The sequence below is a fragment of the Mirounga leonina genome, unplaced genomic scaffold (genome assembly GCF_011800145.1).
Source record: "Mirounga leonina isolate KUSES-001 unplaced genomic scaffold, KU_Mleo_1.0 Mir_448, whole genome shotgun sequence".
NCBI classification, from domain to species: Eukaryota; Metazoa; Chordata; class Mammalia; order Carnivora; family Phocidae; genus Mirounga; species Mirounga leonina.
Window position 1 is genome coordinate 815,380 of NW_023270758.1, and position 19,520 is coordinate 834,899.

Here is a 19,520-nt window from a genome sequence, read left to right on the forward strand (position 1 = left end):
CGATCTCAATTCATTAGCTACGTCAGTGGTTCTTAACCTGATGAGGCCGGCCACCGTCCACAGCAAGCATGCCAATCTCTCGCAGGGATGTATTTCCAGGCTTCGGGGTGAGACTCACAGCTGCGGGGAGCCACGATTTTCCGGCGGCGTTGCATCGCTCAGATTGCCACAGAACGTTGGCAAGAAGCTCAGAACTAGAGAAACTTGGCCCAGCTCTCCTGGTGGTAGCCACGGGCTGGACATGAGTCCTGGCCAGGCCCTTCGAGTGGGGCATATAAGTCTGCGAGTCCCCACGGTCCCCACTCACTACTCGCTGGCCCCTGCCGGCACCGGAATCCCTCCTGCCGATCCCAAGACAGCCGCGGGAGACCATATGAAACGGCAGCTACACACATGCGTGGGGCTTCAGAGAGAAACAGAGATCCACCCTCGGGTAGAAGAGGGCGTCCTCATTCTCACAGTGAACAGGAGTCGCCTTCCTTCCTCTGGAAGGCTTTGTGCACTTGCACGCCAACTCCAACCCTAAGGGGCTTCATGAAAGACATCAAGTGTGCAACGGGCGGATTCAGCTCCAACTTGGTACCTGAGTCAGCAGAGCATGAGAAGCCCCACCCCTCCAAGCAGGTGAGGGATTCCGTCTGCCAGGAAGAGGTGATTTCGTAAGGTGTTTAAAGGGTGAGGCCCCAGGTCCGGTTGCCTGGATTCAAAAGCCAGCTCTACCACCACCTGTCTGTGCCCTTGGCCGTGTTGCTCAAAGGCTCCATACTTCGTGTTAACTCGGGATAATGATGATATTTATTTTCCGGGGATGGTCATGGGGTTTGAATTACCTAAAACCTTTAAAAGAGTTGCCTGACACACAGCAGGCACTCAATAAATATCAGCTGTTATTATTAATTATTCATTATTGCCAGCCAGGGCATCCCTATGTCGACTGAGTTGTGACTTGTCCCAGGAAACCCCACAGACATTCCCACCTCTTGAACTTCGATCTGGGTTTCCTGCACCGATTCCTTCCTCTCAGGCAAGAAGCCATTCATTTATTTATCCATTTATTCACCAAATATTGGTTGAGTGTATCAGGGGCTGGACGAGCAGAATGGGACTCAGGGTTTGTCGTCGCGGGCTCCCGGCCTCGTTCCGAGGAGATTGGTAAAAGAAGCACAAAGCTCGCGGTGCTTCCAGAGTTTTAGTGAGGGGCTCAGAGCTGGGCAGACAGGTCTGGGAGGCTTCCCTGAGAAGTGAAGTGTGAGCTAGGATCTGAAACCTCGACAGAAAGCACCCAGCTGGGACTCTGCCCCTGCCCCAGGAGGCGCTAGTCCACTGCATGGGGTCCCGCTTCAACCCAGGTAGACACCTGGCTGACACCACCCCACTGCCACCTGCCTGGCTGCCAGCTCTGCCTTAGCCTCCATTCCCTGTCCCCAGCTCAGACCCCTCAGCCATGAGACCCCAGCCCCCGTGGGAGGGAATTTAGTAGAGAGCTCATGAGTCAGAGTCTAAAGCTAGAGTCTGAATTCAATCCCAACTCTTAACTTCCCAGCCTTGAGCAAGTTACTTACGCTATAAGATCCTTGACCTTCCCACCTGTAGAATGGAGCCAAGTCTCTGTCATGTGGAGAGACACTACATCAGAGCAGTATGCACTGCATGGCAAGGCTGCCTGCCATCGAATCTTGACTCGCCAACATCCTCGCTGTGTGACTTCGGGCAGGTTACCTAACCTCTCTGTGCTGCAGTAGCCTCATCTTGAAAGTGGAAATGATGACAAGAGCTCTGCATTCTCATGAAAAGTTAAGGAGTTAATATTTGTAAGAGAGTGCTCAGTAAATACCATGTAAGTGTCTGTCTAATATAATAAAGGAAAGTTCCTGCTTTCTAGGTTTGTGAGGATTAATGAAGTCATGATTATATGTTGCGCTGTAGCACAGTGTCTGGACCCCATAAATGTGAACTTAAAATGAAAACTCCATCTGTGACCTTGGGAAGTCACTGTATGCTCTGGTCTCAGTTCCCCCTTCAGAAAACGATGCGGGGGGTGGGGGCGCCTGAGTGGCTCAGTTGGTTAAGCAACTGCCTTCGGCTCAGGTCATGATCCTGGAGTCCCGGGATCGAGTCCCGCATCGGGCTCCCTGCTCAGCAGGGAGTCTGCTTCTCCTTCACCCGTTCCCCCCTCTTGTGCTCTCTCTCTCTCAAATAAATAGATAAAATCTTTAAAAAAAAAAAGAAAGAAAACGATGGGGTTAACAGAGCATTCCCCAAGGGGCCTTCAGTTCTGACACTTCAGGGTCCAGGCTCTTTGGAGAGTTTGCCCCGCCTCTTCCTGCAGAGGTCGTCATGTGAATTCACTGCTCAGAGCGTACAGACATCTTTCAGGGACCAGTCACACTGCCACAGATCACAGCCTGGCAGTATAAATAAATCCTCGTCACCCACAACACACGCACATGCCTCCTTTCCCCTCGCCGCCCCTCCTCCCCCAACGGTGCCATGAGTCCACAGAGGGAGAAGCACCCCTCTCTCTCCCTGCTGAGTGAGGATCGCCCAAAAGCAAGACTGGGACACAGCATCACTCAACTTGCCAAGACGCCGTCAGTTTGATTTCTGGGTGTAGCGCGCGGTGCCCAGCTTCCTGACAGCTCCCTCTGCCCCAGAAGCCTCGGGGTGCCCAAGCCTGCATTTCGGAGGAGGAGAAAGGACCTTCATGCAGAAGGACATGAGGGAGGCTGCTGAGGCCAATGCCTGCTGGGCCACCATCAGCACCTGGGACTCCGGGCACCACAAGACCATAGAGAGTCTTACCCTAATGATCTGCTCCACAGTTATGGAAGCTGTGATGTGCCCGGCATGTGCCCACCCATGTTATTAAAAAAAAAAAAATCACAAGGAAGAGAAAGTACATTTACGGTACTGAACCGCAAAAAATCCATGCGTAAGTGTTCATGCAGTTCAAACCCATGTTGTTCAATGGTCAATGGTATTAGTATGAGAGTAACAGCTAACATATGCCAGGCACCGTCCTAAGGACTTTACATATAATTAACACACCTGACCCTCATTGATCATGTGAAATAGGTTTATTATTATCCCCATTTTACTGGGGAGAACACTGAGACACAGAGACATTAAGTCACTGGCCCAAGGTCACACAGCTAGTGATTTGGATGCAGAATCTGGGCTCTTTGTCACCATGTAAGTAAATGTAAAGTCACCCTGTGATGTGTGACAGCAAGGAGAGGTATGTGGTGCTCTAGGAGTAAAAAATCGGGGGAACTGACCTGGTCGGGGAGGTCAGGGAGGGCTTCCCTAAGGAGGTGACGCTTGAGCTGTGGTCTGGAGGATAAGTTTCAAGTCAACCAGGGTTCTTAACCCTGGATGCACAGTAAAGTCAATTGGGAGGCTTTGAATCCATCAGAGATTCTGAGTGGTTTGTCTGGGATGGGCCCAGGTACCAGTATGGGGTTCTACAACTCTGCAGATGAATGAGAGGCGCAACCAGGATGGAGCCTCACTGAACTCAGGAGAAGAAGAGAGATACGAGCCCAGCACAGAAGCAGCATCTGAGTAGGGTGACCCTACAGTTTCTCTTCCAAAGGCGACTCTGTGAGAATGACAGGAATAACAGGCACACAAACCCTTTGGGATTTCAATGCAACAGAATAAGGGGGTCTGTGTATGGGCCAGCATGGCAAAGGAAGAGAGATGTTTGACAACCTTGCTTAGCAGCCACGTCCCACTATCAGCTTTGCCCCAAGAGCAGTTGGAAGCCACCGACATGTTTCCAACAAGGACGATGACATGATCGCATCTGGTTTTTGGAAAGATGACTCCCCTGCAGTGTGGAGGTGACAGAGAGGAAATCAGAACAAGAGGCTACTGGTCCAGGGAGGGGAGATGGAGCCTGGGCTGAGGTCCTGTCTCTGGGGATGGAGAAGAGTGGCTGGCAGCATATCGCGCTGGGTGAGAGCAGGCTCAAGAACCAGACCAAGTTCAAGTTCAGACTCAGCTTTGTATTAGTCCCGTGACCTGGCAAGTCAGCTAACTTCTCTGTAGGATGGGCGCAGAAAGAGGATCTTTCTCATGGGTGACGTTTCAATGAGTTCGTGCATATAAATCACTTAGAACAGTGACTGGCATAGGAAAGACATCATATAAATGTTAGCTATAAATACTAGCCAGGGGCTGACAATGGAGAGAACAGGTAGGTAGGGGAAGTCTAGGAACACAGAAGAAGAAGCCCCAGGAAGGGACCATTGCTCAGCAGGATTCTGGAAAATCACAGCTGAAGGGTGGAGAAGAACAAAGACAGACAGTTGCATGAGGAAGGGCTGAGGTGCAGAATTACGGAGCAGAGCCTGGACGGCAAAGCCAGAATTGAAAGCAAAATCGGGTCCAAGATTCTGAGTCAAGCACTTACATAATATGCCAGGCGCTGTGTTAAGCTTTTTGCATACATTACCTTATTTAATACTCACAACTTGTTTGATACAACAGGAAGTAGGCACATTACCATCCTCATCTTGAAAATGTAGAAACAGGGGCACAGCCAGAGTAAGTTACTTATCCACAGTCACAGGGCTAGTACGTAGCAAAGCTGAGCTTTGAACCGAGGCAGGCCGGCTCCAGAGTTCACACTCTTTTTTTTTTTAAGATTTATTTATTTATTTGAGAGAGAGAGAGAGCATGAGCAGGAGGAGCAGAGGGAGAGGGAGAGAGAATCTCAAGCCAACTCCCCGCTGAGCACGGAGCCTGAGGAGAGGTTCGACCCTGAGATCATGACCTGAGCCAAAACCAAGAGTCGGACGCTTAACCGACGGAGCCCCAGAGTCCACACTCTTAACATGCAAGACACAACGTGAGCCTGAAATGTTTCACTCTGCCCTCACTCCCAAACTACCACTAAAAATGCAAGCCCCCCAAAAATGTTTAAAAATAGAAGAACCCATTTCAGCCCAGAAATCAGGGGAAGGTGCTGAGTAAATGCCAAAAACTCTCCAAATGTTTTTCACTATCTGGAAACGGTGAGACTTGAACTGGCCTGGTTCTCCCAATTCAGAAGAATTAGAATAGCAAGGCCTGATGATGAGGGTCGCTGACCAAACACAGGAAGCCAAGGTGAGTCCTGGAAGGCGTCTATGCAAGCCCCTGGCAGCAGAGGCACCTGATAATTATGCAGAGCGATAAATGACCCCTCCCAAAGCCTTCAGGAGAGGTATGGGACTGCCAGAGCCCTGGCCCATCCCACTGGACTTGGAGATTGCTAGAACATAAGAGGGCAGTACGGGGAGCTGCTTCCCTAGGGGGCAGGGTCCAGAGACAGAGCGAAAGGGATGCCCTAGCCAATTTAAAGCTCCACCCAGCCACCAGGGTCAAGGGACCTCTGCATACTTTTAAGGCTCTCTGCCTTCGACTGCTGCTCCCTGCCCATACTCCTCAAAGAAGGCTCAGTTGACCAAATCCACATTTTCTCTTCTCCCTTTAGAAGGAGGGTGGGAGAGACCTTCCACAGACAGTTCCCACCTACAAATGTAGAGGTTTTAACTGGTGATACACAGCATGAACCCAGTCCCAAAAATGTGCTTAAAATACACTGCAGTTGTCATTCTCAGGTTATCTGTCAACATCTAAATTTAGGAGATTCAGACTTCTCTTGAAAAAATGAAAAAATCTGGACTTTTAAAAAGCAGGAATTAAAAAAAAAAAAAAACTGGAGCGGGGTAGAGGCTTCTCCTTCCAGAAGGGGTGCACACACACCAGATGAACACTCGCTGTTATCACACATTCGATTCATTTACTTATCTGCCAGCCCCCCATCCCCCGCTGGCTTTGAAGTTGGAAATCCTGATAAATGGAATGGAATGCGTCCTTCCAAAGTCATGTGGGCCACAAACAAAACACTGAGGAAAGTAGAGGAGAAAGGAAAGAGGGTCTACTGGATAATTCTTTTTTTTTTTTTAAAGATTTTATTTATGGGGCGCCTGGGTGGCTCAGTTGGTTAAGTGACTGCCTTCGGCTGAGGTCATGATCCTGGAGTCCCGGGATCGAGTCCCGCATCGGGCTCCCTGCTCGGCAGGGAGTCTGCTTCTCCCTCTGACCCTCCTCCCTCTCATGCTCTCTGTCTCTCATTCTCTCTGTCTCAAATAAATAAATAAAATCTTTAAAAAAAAAAAGATTTTATTTATTTATTTGACAGAGAAAAAGAGAGCACAAGTAGGCAGAGTGGCAGGCAGAGGGAGAGGGAGAGGCAGAGGCAGGCTCTCTGCTGAGCAGGGAGCCAGATGTGGGGCTCGATCCCAGGACCCCAGGATCATGACCTAAGCCGAAGGCAGCCGCTTAACCAACTGAGCCACCCAGGCGCCCCAGTCTACTGGATAATTCTATTTGTACAGACTTCAAAAGAAGGCACACTGTTTTCCACAGCACCTGCACCATTTTGCATCCCACCAACAGTGTGCGAGACCTCCTATTTCTCCACATCTTCGCTGACATGTGTTGTCTTTTGGGTTTGTTTTGATAACAGCGATCCCGACAGGTGTGAGGTGGCATCTCATTGTGGGTTTGATTCACATTTCCTGACCATGACTGACGTTGACCATTTTTTTTTCATGTTATCTGTTGGCCATTTGTAGGTCTTCTCTGGAGAAATGTCTATTCAGGTCCTTAGCCCACTTGGAGGGTCCTCAAAAAATTAAAAACAGATCCACCATACGATCCAGCAGTCCCACTTCTGGGTCTTAATCCAAAAGAAATGAAATCAGGATCTCAAAGGGGTATCTGCACACTATGTTCACTACAGCACTATTCACAATAGCCAAGATGTGGAAGCAGCCTAAATGTCCAACAACAGATGGCTGAATAAAGACAATGTGGTATATACATGCAATGGAATATTATTCAGGCTTTCAAAAAGAAGGAAATACTGCCATGTGGGGCATGGATGAACTGCGAGGACGTGATGTCAATGAACTAAGCCAGACACGGAAAGACAAATACTGCCTAATTCCACTCAGATGAGATGTCTAAAACAGTCAAACTCACAGAATCAAAGACTGGAATGGTGTCTGGCAGATGCTGGGGAGAGGGGGGAAAGGGGGAGTTACCAATCGATGGGCATCAAGTTTCAGTTAAACAATATGAGTAAACTCTAGCTACACAATATTTTGCCTGTGGTCAACAGTACTGTATTGTGCTCTTAAAAGTGTCTTACTGGGGCGGGGGGCGGCGGGGGGGAGGCCTGCGTGGCGCAGTCAGCTGAGCATCTGACTCCTGGTTTCAGCTCAGGTCATGATCTCAGCGCCATGAGATCAAGCCCCATGTTGGGCTCTGCGCTCAGTGCACGGTCTGCTTGGGATTCTCTCCCTCTCCCTTCCCCCACGCCCCCCCCCCCCGCCGCTTATGTGCTCTTCCTCTCTGTAAATAAATAAATAAATAATAAAATCTTTTATTTAAGTGTGTTAAGAGGGTAGATCTTATGTTCAATGTTCTTTCTGAAATATAATGAAATGAAATAAAATAAAGTAAAATGACAATAAATAGTTCAATGGGGGAAAAAAAAAAAGCCAGCAAACTACTGCTGGCCTGGGTCGCTGGTCTTATGGAAGGGGTTGGAGGTGGGGGAAGTGGACAGGGACCCAGAAGGGCTTCTGGTTCCAGGGACATGTTTGCTGTGTGGGAATTCATCAAGATGAACACTTTTCATGCCCCATAAACAGTTTTCAAAAACCATGTGACCCTTGCAGACTAAAACCAGCACCCTTAATTCCAAATTCTAAATCCCTAAAGAGAGAATCTGATCGGTCCAGCTTGGGACAGATGTCCACATGCATATGGGCCCCCAAACGGGGCCAAGGCTATAGCATCCCCGAGCTTCGGGGGGTGCATTCTCTGGAAAGGCAGTTCTCAGAGAAGAGGGTTGTCTGCTTCAGTGAGATTTGTCCAGGTGGACAGGGCTGCAGTTATGAGGTAGCTGGAGGTACTGAGTAAGAACACGGCCCTGGGAGCCAGGCTGCCTGGGTTCAAATCCTGGCTCTACCAGTCACTAGTCTTGTGACCTGGGGCAAGTCACTTAGTCTCTGAGTGCCCCAGTTTCCTCATCTGTAAAATGGGGATGATAGCAATGGGATTTCTAGAGTGTGAGGAAGAATAAAGAGTTATTCTATGTAAAGTGCTTAAAACAGAATTATACCTATGAATGCTGGCCCTTGGATGTTACTACATTTTAAAAATACTGTATTGAGGGGTGCCTTGCTGGCTCAGTCAGAAGAGCATGCGACTCTTGATCCCAGGATCGTGAGTTCGAGCCTCATGTTGGGTGTAGAGATTACAAAAAAAAAAAAAAAAAAAAAAAAATTTTTTTAAAGAAACTTAAAAAAAATAAAATAAAAATACTGCATTTAGAAATCCTAGAATTCGGGGCGCCTGGGTGGCTCAGTCGTTAAGCGTCTGCCTTCGGCTCAGGTCATGATCCCAGGGTCCTGGGATCAAGCCCCGCATCGGGCTCCCTGCTCGGCGGGAAGCCTGCTCCTCCCTCTCCCACTCCCCCTGCTTGTGTTCCCTCTCTCGCTATGTCTCTCTCTGTCAAATAAATAAAATCTTTAAAAAAAAAAAAGAAAGAAAGAAATCCTAGAATTCCAGGCCACTGGAGGTAGGGGGAGCCATTGGGAATACAAAAGTTAAGAGACAGTAGGAAGACTAGAAATGAGGTCTTTTGACTCCGGGACCTGTGCCTTTCACATCCCTGCCGGCTGCCTCTCTCCAGAGTCATCTACCTTTTGATTTCTCTACTTCCCCCAAGCCCGCAGCCTCCACGGGCTAAATCTCTGGGAAACTGCCTTTATCAGGCTCTGAGGCCAATCTGCCCCCAACTAAGAGAAGCCAAAATAATTCATAAGACGGGACATCTGCACCTCATTCAAATCACGGCAGCCCTGCCCTTTTCTGCACAGGAGAAAGAGCTCGTTTCTGTTCTCGGGACGCCACGCATCACGGGTTTGCTTCTTCCTCCACAGCATGAAGTGCTGTGTCTTTATGAGAGTGAGACACAAATGGTTATTGAGAACCAATTCTTTCTGCCCTCTCCACGCTACTTCTGCAGGCACTCGGCCAACGGGAGCCCAGGGATCGCGGGGCACTCGCTCCACGGTGGTTGGAAGAAGCGCATTTTATCACACCGCCATCGTTGTGTTAGACTCTCCCTCCAACCAGCCCACGGGAGGTGTCTACGTATTTCCATTTTGTGGCAGGCAAGATGGATGCATGCCGTGCCAAAAACAAGCCTGGACTTTTGAAATTCACTCCCTAAACTTGAAAGGACCATCTGTGGTTAGAGTATTAGCAAGAATTCGGTGTCAGGTGTGGCACAAAGCACTTAACGTGGATTAACTCATTTGATCTTCATTTTATCCTCTTTTTACAGACGAGGAAACTGAGGCAGAAGTCCGGTCACCGGCCCAAGATGATCCAGACAGTGAGTGAGTGGCAGATGCGGTATGCAAGCCCAGCCACTCGGGGCTCAGAGCCACGACATGGTACTGCCTTACCCTGGTTTCCAAACTCAGCGACCCATCAGAATTACCTGAAGGACTTTAAAATACCTATTTCCAGGCTCTTGTCTGTATTTTTTCAGGTGAAGTCTGGTTTTAGCAGGCTCCCCAAAGAATCCTTAAGCACTCAACCTATCTATATTCTGCAAAGCACCATTTAGAAATTGTACTGGTGGTGTGTTGTTTTGATCTGCCAAACCTCTCTGCTTCCTCTTTTTTTTTTGTAGCAATGCCTCATTTTCCCTTTGAAAGTCATCCTACCCACAGTGTTTATTGTGTTTACTCTTGGAGGGAACAATGTAAAGACCCAACCAAGGGCTACTGAGGTAACGTGAACTTGACCAAATAATCTCCCTTCTTCCGGAATGTCAATTTAAAACCGAAGCAACACAAGGACCAAAATCAGATACAGCTGGTCTGATCGTTCCGGTTTTCTTCCAATTCTCTAAAGTGCATCACAGCTTTCCCAATAAATTCCTTTCTAACTCGAGTTAACCAAAGGGGACTTCCTTTGCACACAACCAAACACCACCAGTGAAAGAGGCACCAATGTGGTAGAAACCCACATCTAGCACATCAACCATGACAACTGATTTCTGCTCCACTGAGATGGGGAGTTAATATCCTTACACAGCAACCCGGTGGTTTGGGCTGCTCTTCTTTAGCCCGAAGAGATGGTCCCCAGTTCTGATTCTGTCCTTTGAAGCTATAGATAAAAAAAAATCTATACAACAGCTCTTCGGATATTTAATGACAGCCTAGCCTCGGAGCTAGACAGGCCAACCCTCAGAGCACCTCCAAGCCCCCCTGTAAGGCGTTCTTTTGGCATTTGGTAACACACACTCTGATTACTGAGCACTTCTGTTGTGAAGGCAGAAGTTAGAGACTGCAATGTTACATAACATAAATAGAATGAATCTTCAGCAGAAGGATGCGCTTTCAGATTGAGAGAGGTAATAGATCAGACAGACTGCCTGCCTGTCCTATTTAGACCAAATTACACCTGACGTTATTTATCCTTGAGAGATACAACAGGTCTTCTTTGGTCCAGGTGATGGTGAGATCTTACCATGATGCCAAGAGGGATGCTGAACGCTAACTGTTGCTTCGCCTCCTGGAAGGAGCTAGATAGGCTCAGAGCATCATCAGAGCTGAACTGCGGTGTGTCCCCTGTTGGTGTTACATGAGACTGAACAACCCAGGCTCTGAGAAGAGTGCAGTACACAGTTGTGTGGCTTTATCTGAGCCAAGAAGCCCAGGCAATGCCATAGGAAGAGGTGGGCCTTCTCTCTGAAAACAGGGATGTTTTACTGCCCCAAATACGGAGGCAGGAAATGGGTAGGGCTGGGACTACCCTCCTTCTCTGGGGCCAGAGAATTGGCCAAGGCTTCTCAGGGGCCAGCATCTTACCAGGGGCATCTGAAGATTCTCATTCGAGGATAAGCTGGCTCCCAGCTGGTGGAAGGCCTTAGGTTTAACCACACCCAGAAGCAACCGCACTTGCTTACAGTTCTATTCAAGCTATCGCTCACATTTGATTTTAACTGAATTAAGTGGGAAGCCAGAGTCCACGCTGGAGGTGAAGTGGCACCCAAAACAAGCAAGACTGGAGAAACCAGTTAAAGAATACCCCAAAGTGATCTCCCAAGCTCTGCAGGCAACAGTCTGGAATCAGACAGTGAGCAGAACAGACAAGTGGCCACCAAAATATGTTGAGAAGATGTGGCCTTTTGTTTTTACATGTGTGTGTATTTTTATGTTTTCTGATGTATCACACCATACGCAATGCTTTGTTGTCTGCTTTTTCCACCAACATCTCATGACTATATTCCCGTGTCAATAACATTTTAATTACTCTGGCTTTTTATTGAAGTGTCATTTGCCTATAATAAGGAACAGTTTCGTGAATTTTGAAAAATGCATACACACATATGGGCACCATCCCAACCATGATATAGAACACTTCCAGGTTTTAGCAGGCTGCCCAGATATTGTGACATTTTAATCACTGTGCAGCACTCAAATATGGGTATGCTTTACTTACATAAACCCTAACTGGCAGTCATTTAGGTAGTTTTGAAATTTTTGTTAGTATGAATACTAATGCATTGAATATCACTTTAGCCGAGTAAATTTGCATATCCTTAAATAATTCCTCAGCAAAAAAATTTCTAGAATTGTAATTCTTAGGTCAAAAAGGATTAGGTTTGGTAATTATTAGGTCCAGGAAGTCATTAAGGCTTTTGATAAATATTGGTAATTTTCCCTGGAGAAGGATTATACTGATTTACACACCCACCAGTAATATATTAGAGTACCTTTTTCCTCCTCTTCGAGCTCCTGCGTGTGCTTTTTGCTTGAATCCTATTTCTTTTGATAGTATTACTAAGACTGTGTTTTACATTTATGTGTGTTTTTGCAGTATATCTTTGCCCATTTTATTTTTAAGCTATGTTTTAAGTTTCTCCTACACATTGACTAGAATTATACATTGTTTATCCAATCTGATAGTCTTCAACTTTTCGTGGAGAATTTCAATCCATTTACATTTGTTAGATAACTGATATTATCTGCTGTCACTTCTACCATCTTAATGTATACTTTCCAGAATTCATGATTCCTTGCTGGCTTACTTTTATCTTGGTTCCTATATTTTGTTATATTGACCAAAACTTTGTTATTTTAATTTCCAGATTGTTTCTTTCACATTAAAAAAAAGTCTATTTGAGCCAATGTCTATACCAAGAATTAAATAGCATTAAATATCTTATTTAGCATATGTTAATCTAGACTACTACTAGTCTACTTTTTTTAATTGAAATATGGTTGATACACAGTGTACAGTTTACTTTTTATGCCAACTTTATTTGGTTATGCTGGTAATTGTGATCAAGCTAGCTTATAATAACAAGGTGTGGTAGCTACTGATTTTGTCAGCCCATCAAAGCTTCCCACCCCCTCTTCTTATAACACACACTGCTCTCTGAGCCACAGGGATGTCATATGAACCAAGCCTGCTAAACTATAAGAGTTCATTCTCCCAACAACAAGGGGCCAACCAATCAGAACCCTTCCCTGATTATGAATGCAGAAAGAAAGCCCACTTCCTCCACTGGGATTTCCATTCTCCCATGGGGTCCACCATCACCAAGTTGACAGACATATTTATAGATGTCTTGTCTACAGTAGGAGCAGAGGAGGCAAGGACAAACTAGCTGGGGTCCCAGCCCAAAACAGATGACATACTCAATTTAAGAGAGTTTAAGGGAGGCTTCGTAAAAGGACCACTTGTAAAGATACAGGCATGGTGCTGGGAAGCCAGAGGGGATAGTGCAGTAACTGGGGATGAGTAAGAGCCAAGGGACAAGGGCAAAGAGTAGCTCCTGGAACCCAAGGAGAGAACCGTGTAGAGAAAACTGTCTTTAGAGGAGCAGCAACCCTCGGTCAAAGGATAGAGCCAAGACAACCCCATGATAAATACCCAGCCCACTCTCCCCTCACCTTCCAATCTCCTATTGGTCCCTCCGGGTGGGCCCAACCAGAAGTCAGGGGGTAAAGGGAACCCCAATTGACACAGTCCTTATAGGTCTGTCTCTCAGGGAGAAAACAGAGTGGATTCAGAAGGGCAAATACAACAGCTAACACAGATGATGAGGGCCAATGTGGCAGAATGCAAAATGGCCACAAACTCCTCCAACCTTGAATGCGTCTCTGTAGTAGGACTTTGTAGCTCCTCCTATCAAGAGGTGAGGCCTATTTCTCCACCCCTGAATCTTAGCCACAGTGTGACACAATAAGGCTTGAAAAACACCTACGCTTTGGGGATTTCCCTCTCTGGCTGTGCTTGGAACCCTAGGCCAGTGTGTGGATGTGCCAAGGCCAGCCTGCTAGAGGAAAAGAGACCCCATGGAAGAGAAACAAAGTGCCCAAGCCAACAAGCTGCCAACTGGTGGTCACGTTAGTGAAGCTATCCTAGGTGATCCAGCACCAGCCAACTACCTGGCTGACCAGGAACTTGACAGAGCCCAGCAAAGATCAGCCAAATACACCCACATCCGAAGAATCACCCAAGTAGCCCAGAGAATCATGAGAAAAAATAAATGATTGTTGCCTCAAGCTACTAAATTTTGGGATGCTTTGTTACCCAGCAAAGCTGATTGATACAGCTGGTAATGAGAACACACACCTTGCAAGTATCACAGCCTCAGTTCCGGTATCTGAGGCCCTCGTCCCTGAAGCTTATTCCATTCCCAATGTCCTTCCCATGAGCCAATCTGTCTTCCTATTGCTAATTTGAGTTGGATTTCTCTCACTTTCAATTTAAAAAAAAATTGTGAAGTTTTACTTTTTCTCTGTAATCTGATACAGTTTAAAATGCACAGAAATCCTTCATTCCTCTTAAGTTTAAGACCATTTACCCACTAAGCCTATAATTTTGGGAGAAGAAAAGTTTCTTGGGCAATGTTCTCATTTCTTTTTTGGTTACTCGCCTATTCTGGTTTCCAATTTCTTCTTGAGACAAAATTGGCAAGTTAGAATTTCCTAGAAAATCATCCATTTCAACCAGATTTTCAAACACATTTTTATACATATTCATACATTATATATATAATATATACGTATTCTTTTTAATATATACATTCTTTTTAAATCTTCTATTTTCCTTTTATTAAATCTTTAACATTTAGCTCATGATTTATCATTTTTAATGTATTTCTTCATAAAGTAAGACTGGATTTAAAAACACAAAAAGAGGGATGCCTGGCTGGCTCAGTTGGAAAAGTATGTGACTCCTGATCTCAGGGTCATGAGTTCAAGCCCCACAAGGGCGTAGGGATTACAAAAAAAAAAAAAAAAAAAAATTTATTAAAAATTAAAAAATAAAAACACAAAAGGATATGCTCAACATCAGTGTGCATCATCTTTAACTGCCCTGACCCAGTGATGTAATCAGGAGGACACAGGGCATAAAATGGGTTTTATTCTGCATCTTGACTATAAACAGTAAGAAATCATTGCTAAAACCATAAAATGTTGAAGAAAGTGTCTTTAGACAAAGCAGCTAAGGAATCCTTTTGTAACTTCTGTCCTGCCTGGCACAGAGCCTTTGCTCAACAAAATTAGCTATTATCATTGGCTATTATTCCTTGGCAGGTCACAAGGTAACCTGCATCACTTCTCAAGTAGGAAGAGACTCATCCAGGGATTAATAATAATTCAGAAACCATTTGCTGAGTGCCTTTTTTTTTGTGCCAGATACTATTCTGGATGTGGCTCAAGCAGTCTCTCATTGAATATTCACCAAAAAAAAAAAAAAGAACTATGATTTTAGGTATTATTTTCCTCATTTTAAAGAGATGAACTAAGGATCACAGAACTTAAGTTATTTTCCCAAGATCGCTGGAGGAGTAAGTAAATGAGAGCAATGGAATTTGACACCAAGGTTGTCTGGACCCAAAGTCCAGGCCCTTTTCTCAGACTTGGAGGTTTTGTGTCAAGTCATGGAAATGGAGACAGCAATTACTTCACAAGGGCAGGCTCGGGGTGGAGGACTGACTGTAGAGAATTATGAGTACATTCAAGATTCGGGGATAGAGAGAGCAATCGCCAGGCCCTTAGCTACTTGTATTAAGGGCTTCCTGTGTTGCGAGCACTGTGCTAAGCACTTCACACAATGGTTTCCTAATCCATTTGCTGTTGATGCTGTTGTGTTTGTTGTTAACCCTTTTTCATTTTAAGGATTTTTTAAAAATTATTACAACAAACCTATGTGGTTGGTACTAATATCCTAGTTTACAGAGAAGGAAACTGAGACACAGAGAAGGAAAATGATACACCCAAGGTCCCCCTAATGAGTAACTTGCTGAGACAGGACCTGATCTCAGATATGTCTGACTGTGGAGTTCACAGTCTTAACCACCATTGTCTTTGGACATGATCAAGAAATTGCCTAGCTTCCCATTTGTAGCTGGAGATGGCTAAATCATACAGGAACATGGGGCAGGGGAATAATGAGATGCGTCCTCTTATGAGGTTGGCTATGACTCCCTGAACCACACTAACATCTGCGGATCTTTTATGAAGTCCCATGTGATGGTCCCCAGGAATTCTGTTCTACCACTCAGGTTAAGAGGATCTCAGTAGGTTGACCAGATATTCTCCCCCCACAACCCCTATGAAGAGTGGAGTCTATTTCTTTCCCACCTGAATCTGGGCTTGGTCATTAGACTACTTTGTCAGTGGGACGTTATCAAACATGGTATGTGTTGGGACATGCTCTCTTGCTCCTCTCGGGGCCCTGAAACCACCATGTGAACAAGCCAGAGCGAGCCAGCTGGAGGATGACAGGTGATGTGGAGGAGAACCAAGGGGCCCAGGCTGATAAGGGGCTCACTGCCAGTCATGTGAGTGGGGCCATCCTAGATCATTCTGCAGACACAGGCGAGAACCCCTTAAATTTGGTGCCCAGGGCAAGTACCCCACTTGACTCATCCTAGTTCTGGCCCCAAGAGACAAGTCCCCTTTTCTTATTCTGAGACGATATCTCAGGAGGCTGGGTATGTGGTTAGCATTCTGAGTGCATTCATAGAATGTCATATGTAATGCTTATGGTGGTACCAGAGACTTGGTCTCTCTACAAGGTCCAAGAGAGAGCAGAATTGAGAGTTTCCAACCAGGGGAGACCAAGACCATGCCTGCAGATGACCAGAAGTCAACAGCCAGAAACTCTGCCATATTTTGAGGTCCTCCATTGGCTAATGCCTATATATATATCGTCTATTCCCATTTGCATGGAATGGTTGGGTCAGTGATTGAAGTCACTGGGACAGAGCCTGGTTCATCAAGTTTCCTCAGGTAGCCTGATATGCCGTAATGTGGACCTATCTATAGAAGAACACCAACTACACAAAGTTCTACTAATGTCCAGACTATTCCCTGGCTCAGACTGGGCTTAGAATAGCAGACGGGTAGAGGATGGAGCCTAGCACATTCCCTTTGCATAGGTGGAGACTGTGCTTGCCTGCTCCATGAGCTCGCTGCACACCAGTTTCTCCAAGGTCACGCAGGAGGAGGGCATCCCTCCAGGACTGCAGGAGTCTCACCGGCAGCCAAAAGAGAGCCTGGCCAGGTTGGTGAGCAGGTGTGGCCAGATCTTTAATCACGTCTCCAGCCATGGACAGGAAAAGGTCAATGAACTGAGTCAAGCCAGTTGAGGGGTCTGGACCAGTTCATCCTCCTTGGTGCCAGCTGACTTTCTTGGAACTGTGTCTAGAGATAGAATCATTCCAAGTCGGCTGCCAAATCCTATGCATGCTGGCTGCAGGGAGTACCGCATGCCCTTCCCCACCCCCGAAGCAATGAATGGCTGGGCTTCTCCATTCATACAGACAGGGGTCTCCTACCACTCATGGAGCCTACACATTCTTCGGAAGGCCTGCCAAATGGCAGGCAGAGGGCTCGTTAATTCTTCAGACTTACGTGGTAGCCATCTGTCCTAGCCACCTGCCCGGCATATATTCACTGTTATTCATTATCACTGCCATCATCATCCTCACATATATAGCTCTTGCCATGAACCAGATGCTTTTACAGATACGTATACACTGGACACTCTTAACAAGGTTATAAGATGGGGACTATGATTTTATCCATTTTTCAGCAGAGGGATCTAGGGACAAAGAGATTTAAGTACTTTGTTTTGCCCAAGGTCACACATATCTGGGCCTAGGAATGCTGGCTCCATCCATAATCTATGGTTTTAACCAGTACACTTCTGCTTCTCCAGTTCTCCGAGGGACCATGGCTCCCTGACTCCTAAATCATGGGGTAGCCGCACGGGGGGAGGCACCTAACCAGACCTGGCCAATCAGCATAACCATCCTCTGTGTCTGAAGCCAGTCTACCCTCGGGCTTTTCAGCTTCGGGGACCAAAAGTTTCCCTTTTCACATAAACCAGTTTGAGGGGAGTTTCTGTCTCAGGCAACAGAAAAAGCCAACGAATATAGACCAGATGTAGGAAACGCCAGCCTCTTGGCTGCAGTGTGAGACTCAAGCCTCAGGCTGCAGGAAGCTTCAGAGCTCCATAATGGAGCCAGGCTGCCACCCCAAACTTTCCCGCCTGTTTTCCTGGGGACGAGAGAAGGAACTGCACTAAAAGTGCCAGGAACTGTGAGCTCAGAGAACATGGTGAACAGTCCCATCTTCATCTCTGCAGGCAAGTCTGGAAGGGCTTTCGTGGTTCTGGGCTACTTGGGGTCCTTAAATCCAAGTACCAGGTTCCAAGCAAAGAACTGCCCTACAAGCTCCAGAGTGTTCGTGTTGCTGCGGTGACAGTTCTGCCCCTGATGTGTAGCGAAGTGGCAAATGACCACATACAGACGGCTGACAACAGTCCTCAAATGCAATGATAGAAGGCAGTCACCACTCACTTCTGGCAAGCTGTCCGCTGTCAGGTCTAAGTGGGTAAGGACAGGTCCAGTAATGAAGACCATGCCAATGGGGAAAATTCTAGGAAGGTGAACCAAAGCAGGAACAAAATAAGAGAACTAGAGGTGACAGATGCTCATCACTGGGCCAAGGGAGGAGTATGCACGGTGGGAAGTCCTACCAGGGCACTTTCAGCAACGTGTTAAAGAATACCCCAAATGATGAGACTTTACTAAGAGGAGCTTCTTATCTCACAGATGCAGTCTGGGCATAAGAGAACTCACAGCTGGCTCAGCAGCTCAACAGTGTCATCAATGACCCAGGTTCCTTCGACTCTTCCAATCTGTGATGCTCAGGATGCAAGTACATCTCCCTCATTAACCCAAAAGTGCTGCCACAACCCCATCCATTGCATCCTCACACAAAAACACCCTACAGGAAAAAGAAAGGGGTGTCTGCTTTTATCAGAAAGGAAAGTCTTTCCTGGAAGCTCTCCCCAGACTTCCCCCAAGGTCCCACTGAGCAGGACTGGGTCACATGATCGTTCACTAACTACAAGTTAGTGATGCAAGTATCAGGCATTTCCAGCGTGTAGCACGAGAGGCAGCCTCTGCCAGAAAGAAGAGAGTGAGGGCTAGGAATGGCTGTTGAGTAGAGGATCAACAATGTACTCCAAGCTTTGGACAAACTTAAACCAAAGCTTTTGCCATATCCTTATAGAGCCCATGGGGTCATTCACTTAATAGTTTCCTTAAGTCAACTTATCTTTCGTTTAACCTAAATATCTTTATTTAGGTAGGAAATTCTCTATCCCTACCATAAATTCAAAACCATTAGGTACATTTTTCCAATCCATATTAAAATAAGTTCATACTGATTAAAATAAAACTTATTTGCCTGTTTTACCCAGAAGGATCCCCCTTGCCTCACCAATAGTAGCCAGGCTTTGGGATGCATGGTAGCAAGATAAACCCATTTCCCTCCTGATTCTTGGGCCCTGATATCAAGAATTCCCTAACAAAGAGCTGTAAAGTACATCCTAAGGTACCATTCTAACTATCTCTTTAGAGTTGCAGGAACAATTTAGCAGCTCACCAGCACTCTCCATGCCCCAGCCGTAAAGATGAAGGCGTTTAGCAAAACCATAGTAGGGGAACGAGTTGGCTTCGTATACCATCATGCCCCACTCCCAAAATGTTTTGTTTTGTCCTTCCTGTTAAAATGAAAAATGTCTCAGAGGCTGTAAGGACCACCCCATGTCTTGGAATATGAACAGCCCACCTTTTTTTTTTTTTTTTTTTTTTTTGTCTAAGCACAGCCATATTTACCCAAAAGGACACACTGACTACAGGTGGATAGAGGGGACCAGTGCCCGTTACTTACATCGGAGGCTGGGCCTTTGTCGGCGCCTGGGCAGGAGAAGGTGACAAATTCATGGCACCGTTTGTGCACCACAAAACAGCAGACTGCAAAAGAGAAAACAAGGGTAGGAGGGAGGGAGGGAGGAAAGAAGGGAAGTGGAGAGGAGGCAGAGAGGGAAAAGGGGGGAAA

At 46.4% G+C, this 19,520-nt stretch overlaps 1 protein-coding gene across 2 annotated transcripts in view; it reads right to left on the reverse strand.

Moving 5' to 3' along the window:
• The window catches only part of PRKCB (protein kinase C beta), a 317,015-nt gene that overhangs the window by 163,983 nt on the left and 133,512 nt on the right, over positions 1–19,520 (reverse strand). For both annotated transcript variants that reach the window (XM_034988039.1, XM_034988038.1), the window contains exon 3: positions 19,353–19,435. In XM_034988039.1, coding sequence (XP_034843930.1) covers positions 19,353–19,435 — 83 coding nt within the window. The remainder of the gene's footprint in view (positions 1–19,352; positions 19,436–19,520) is intronic.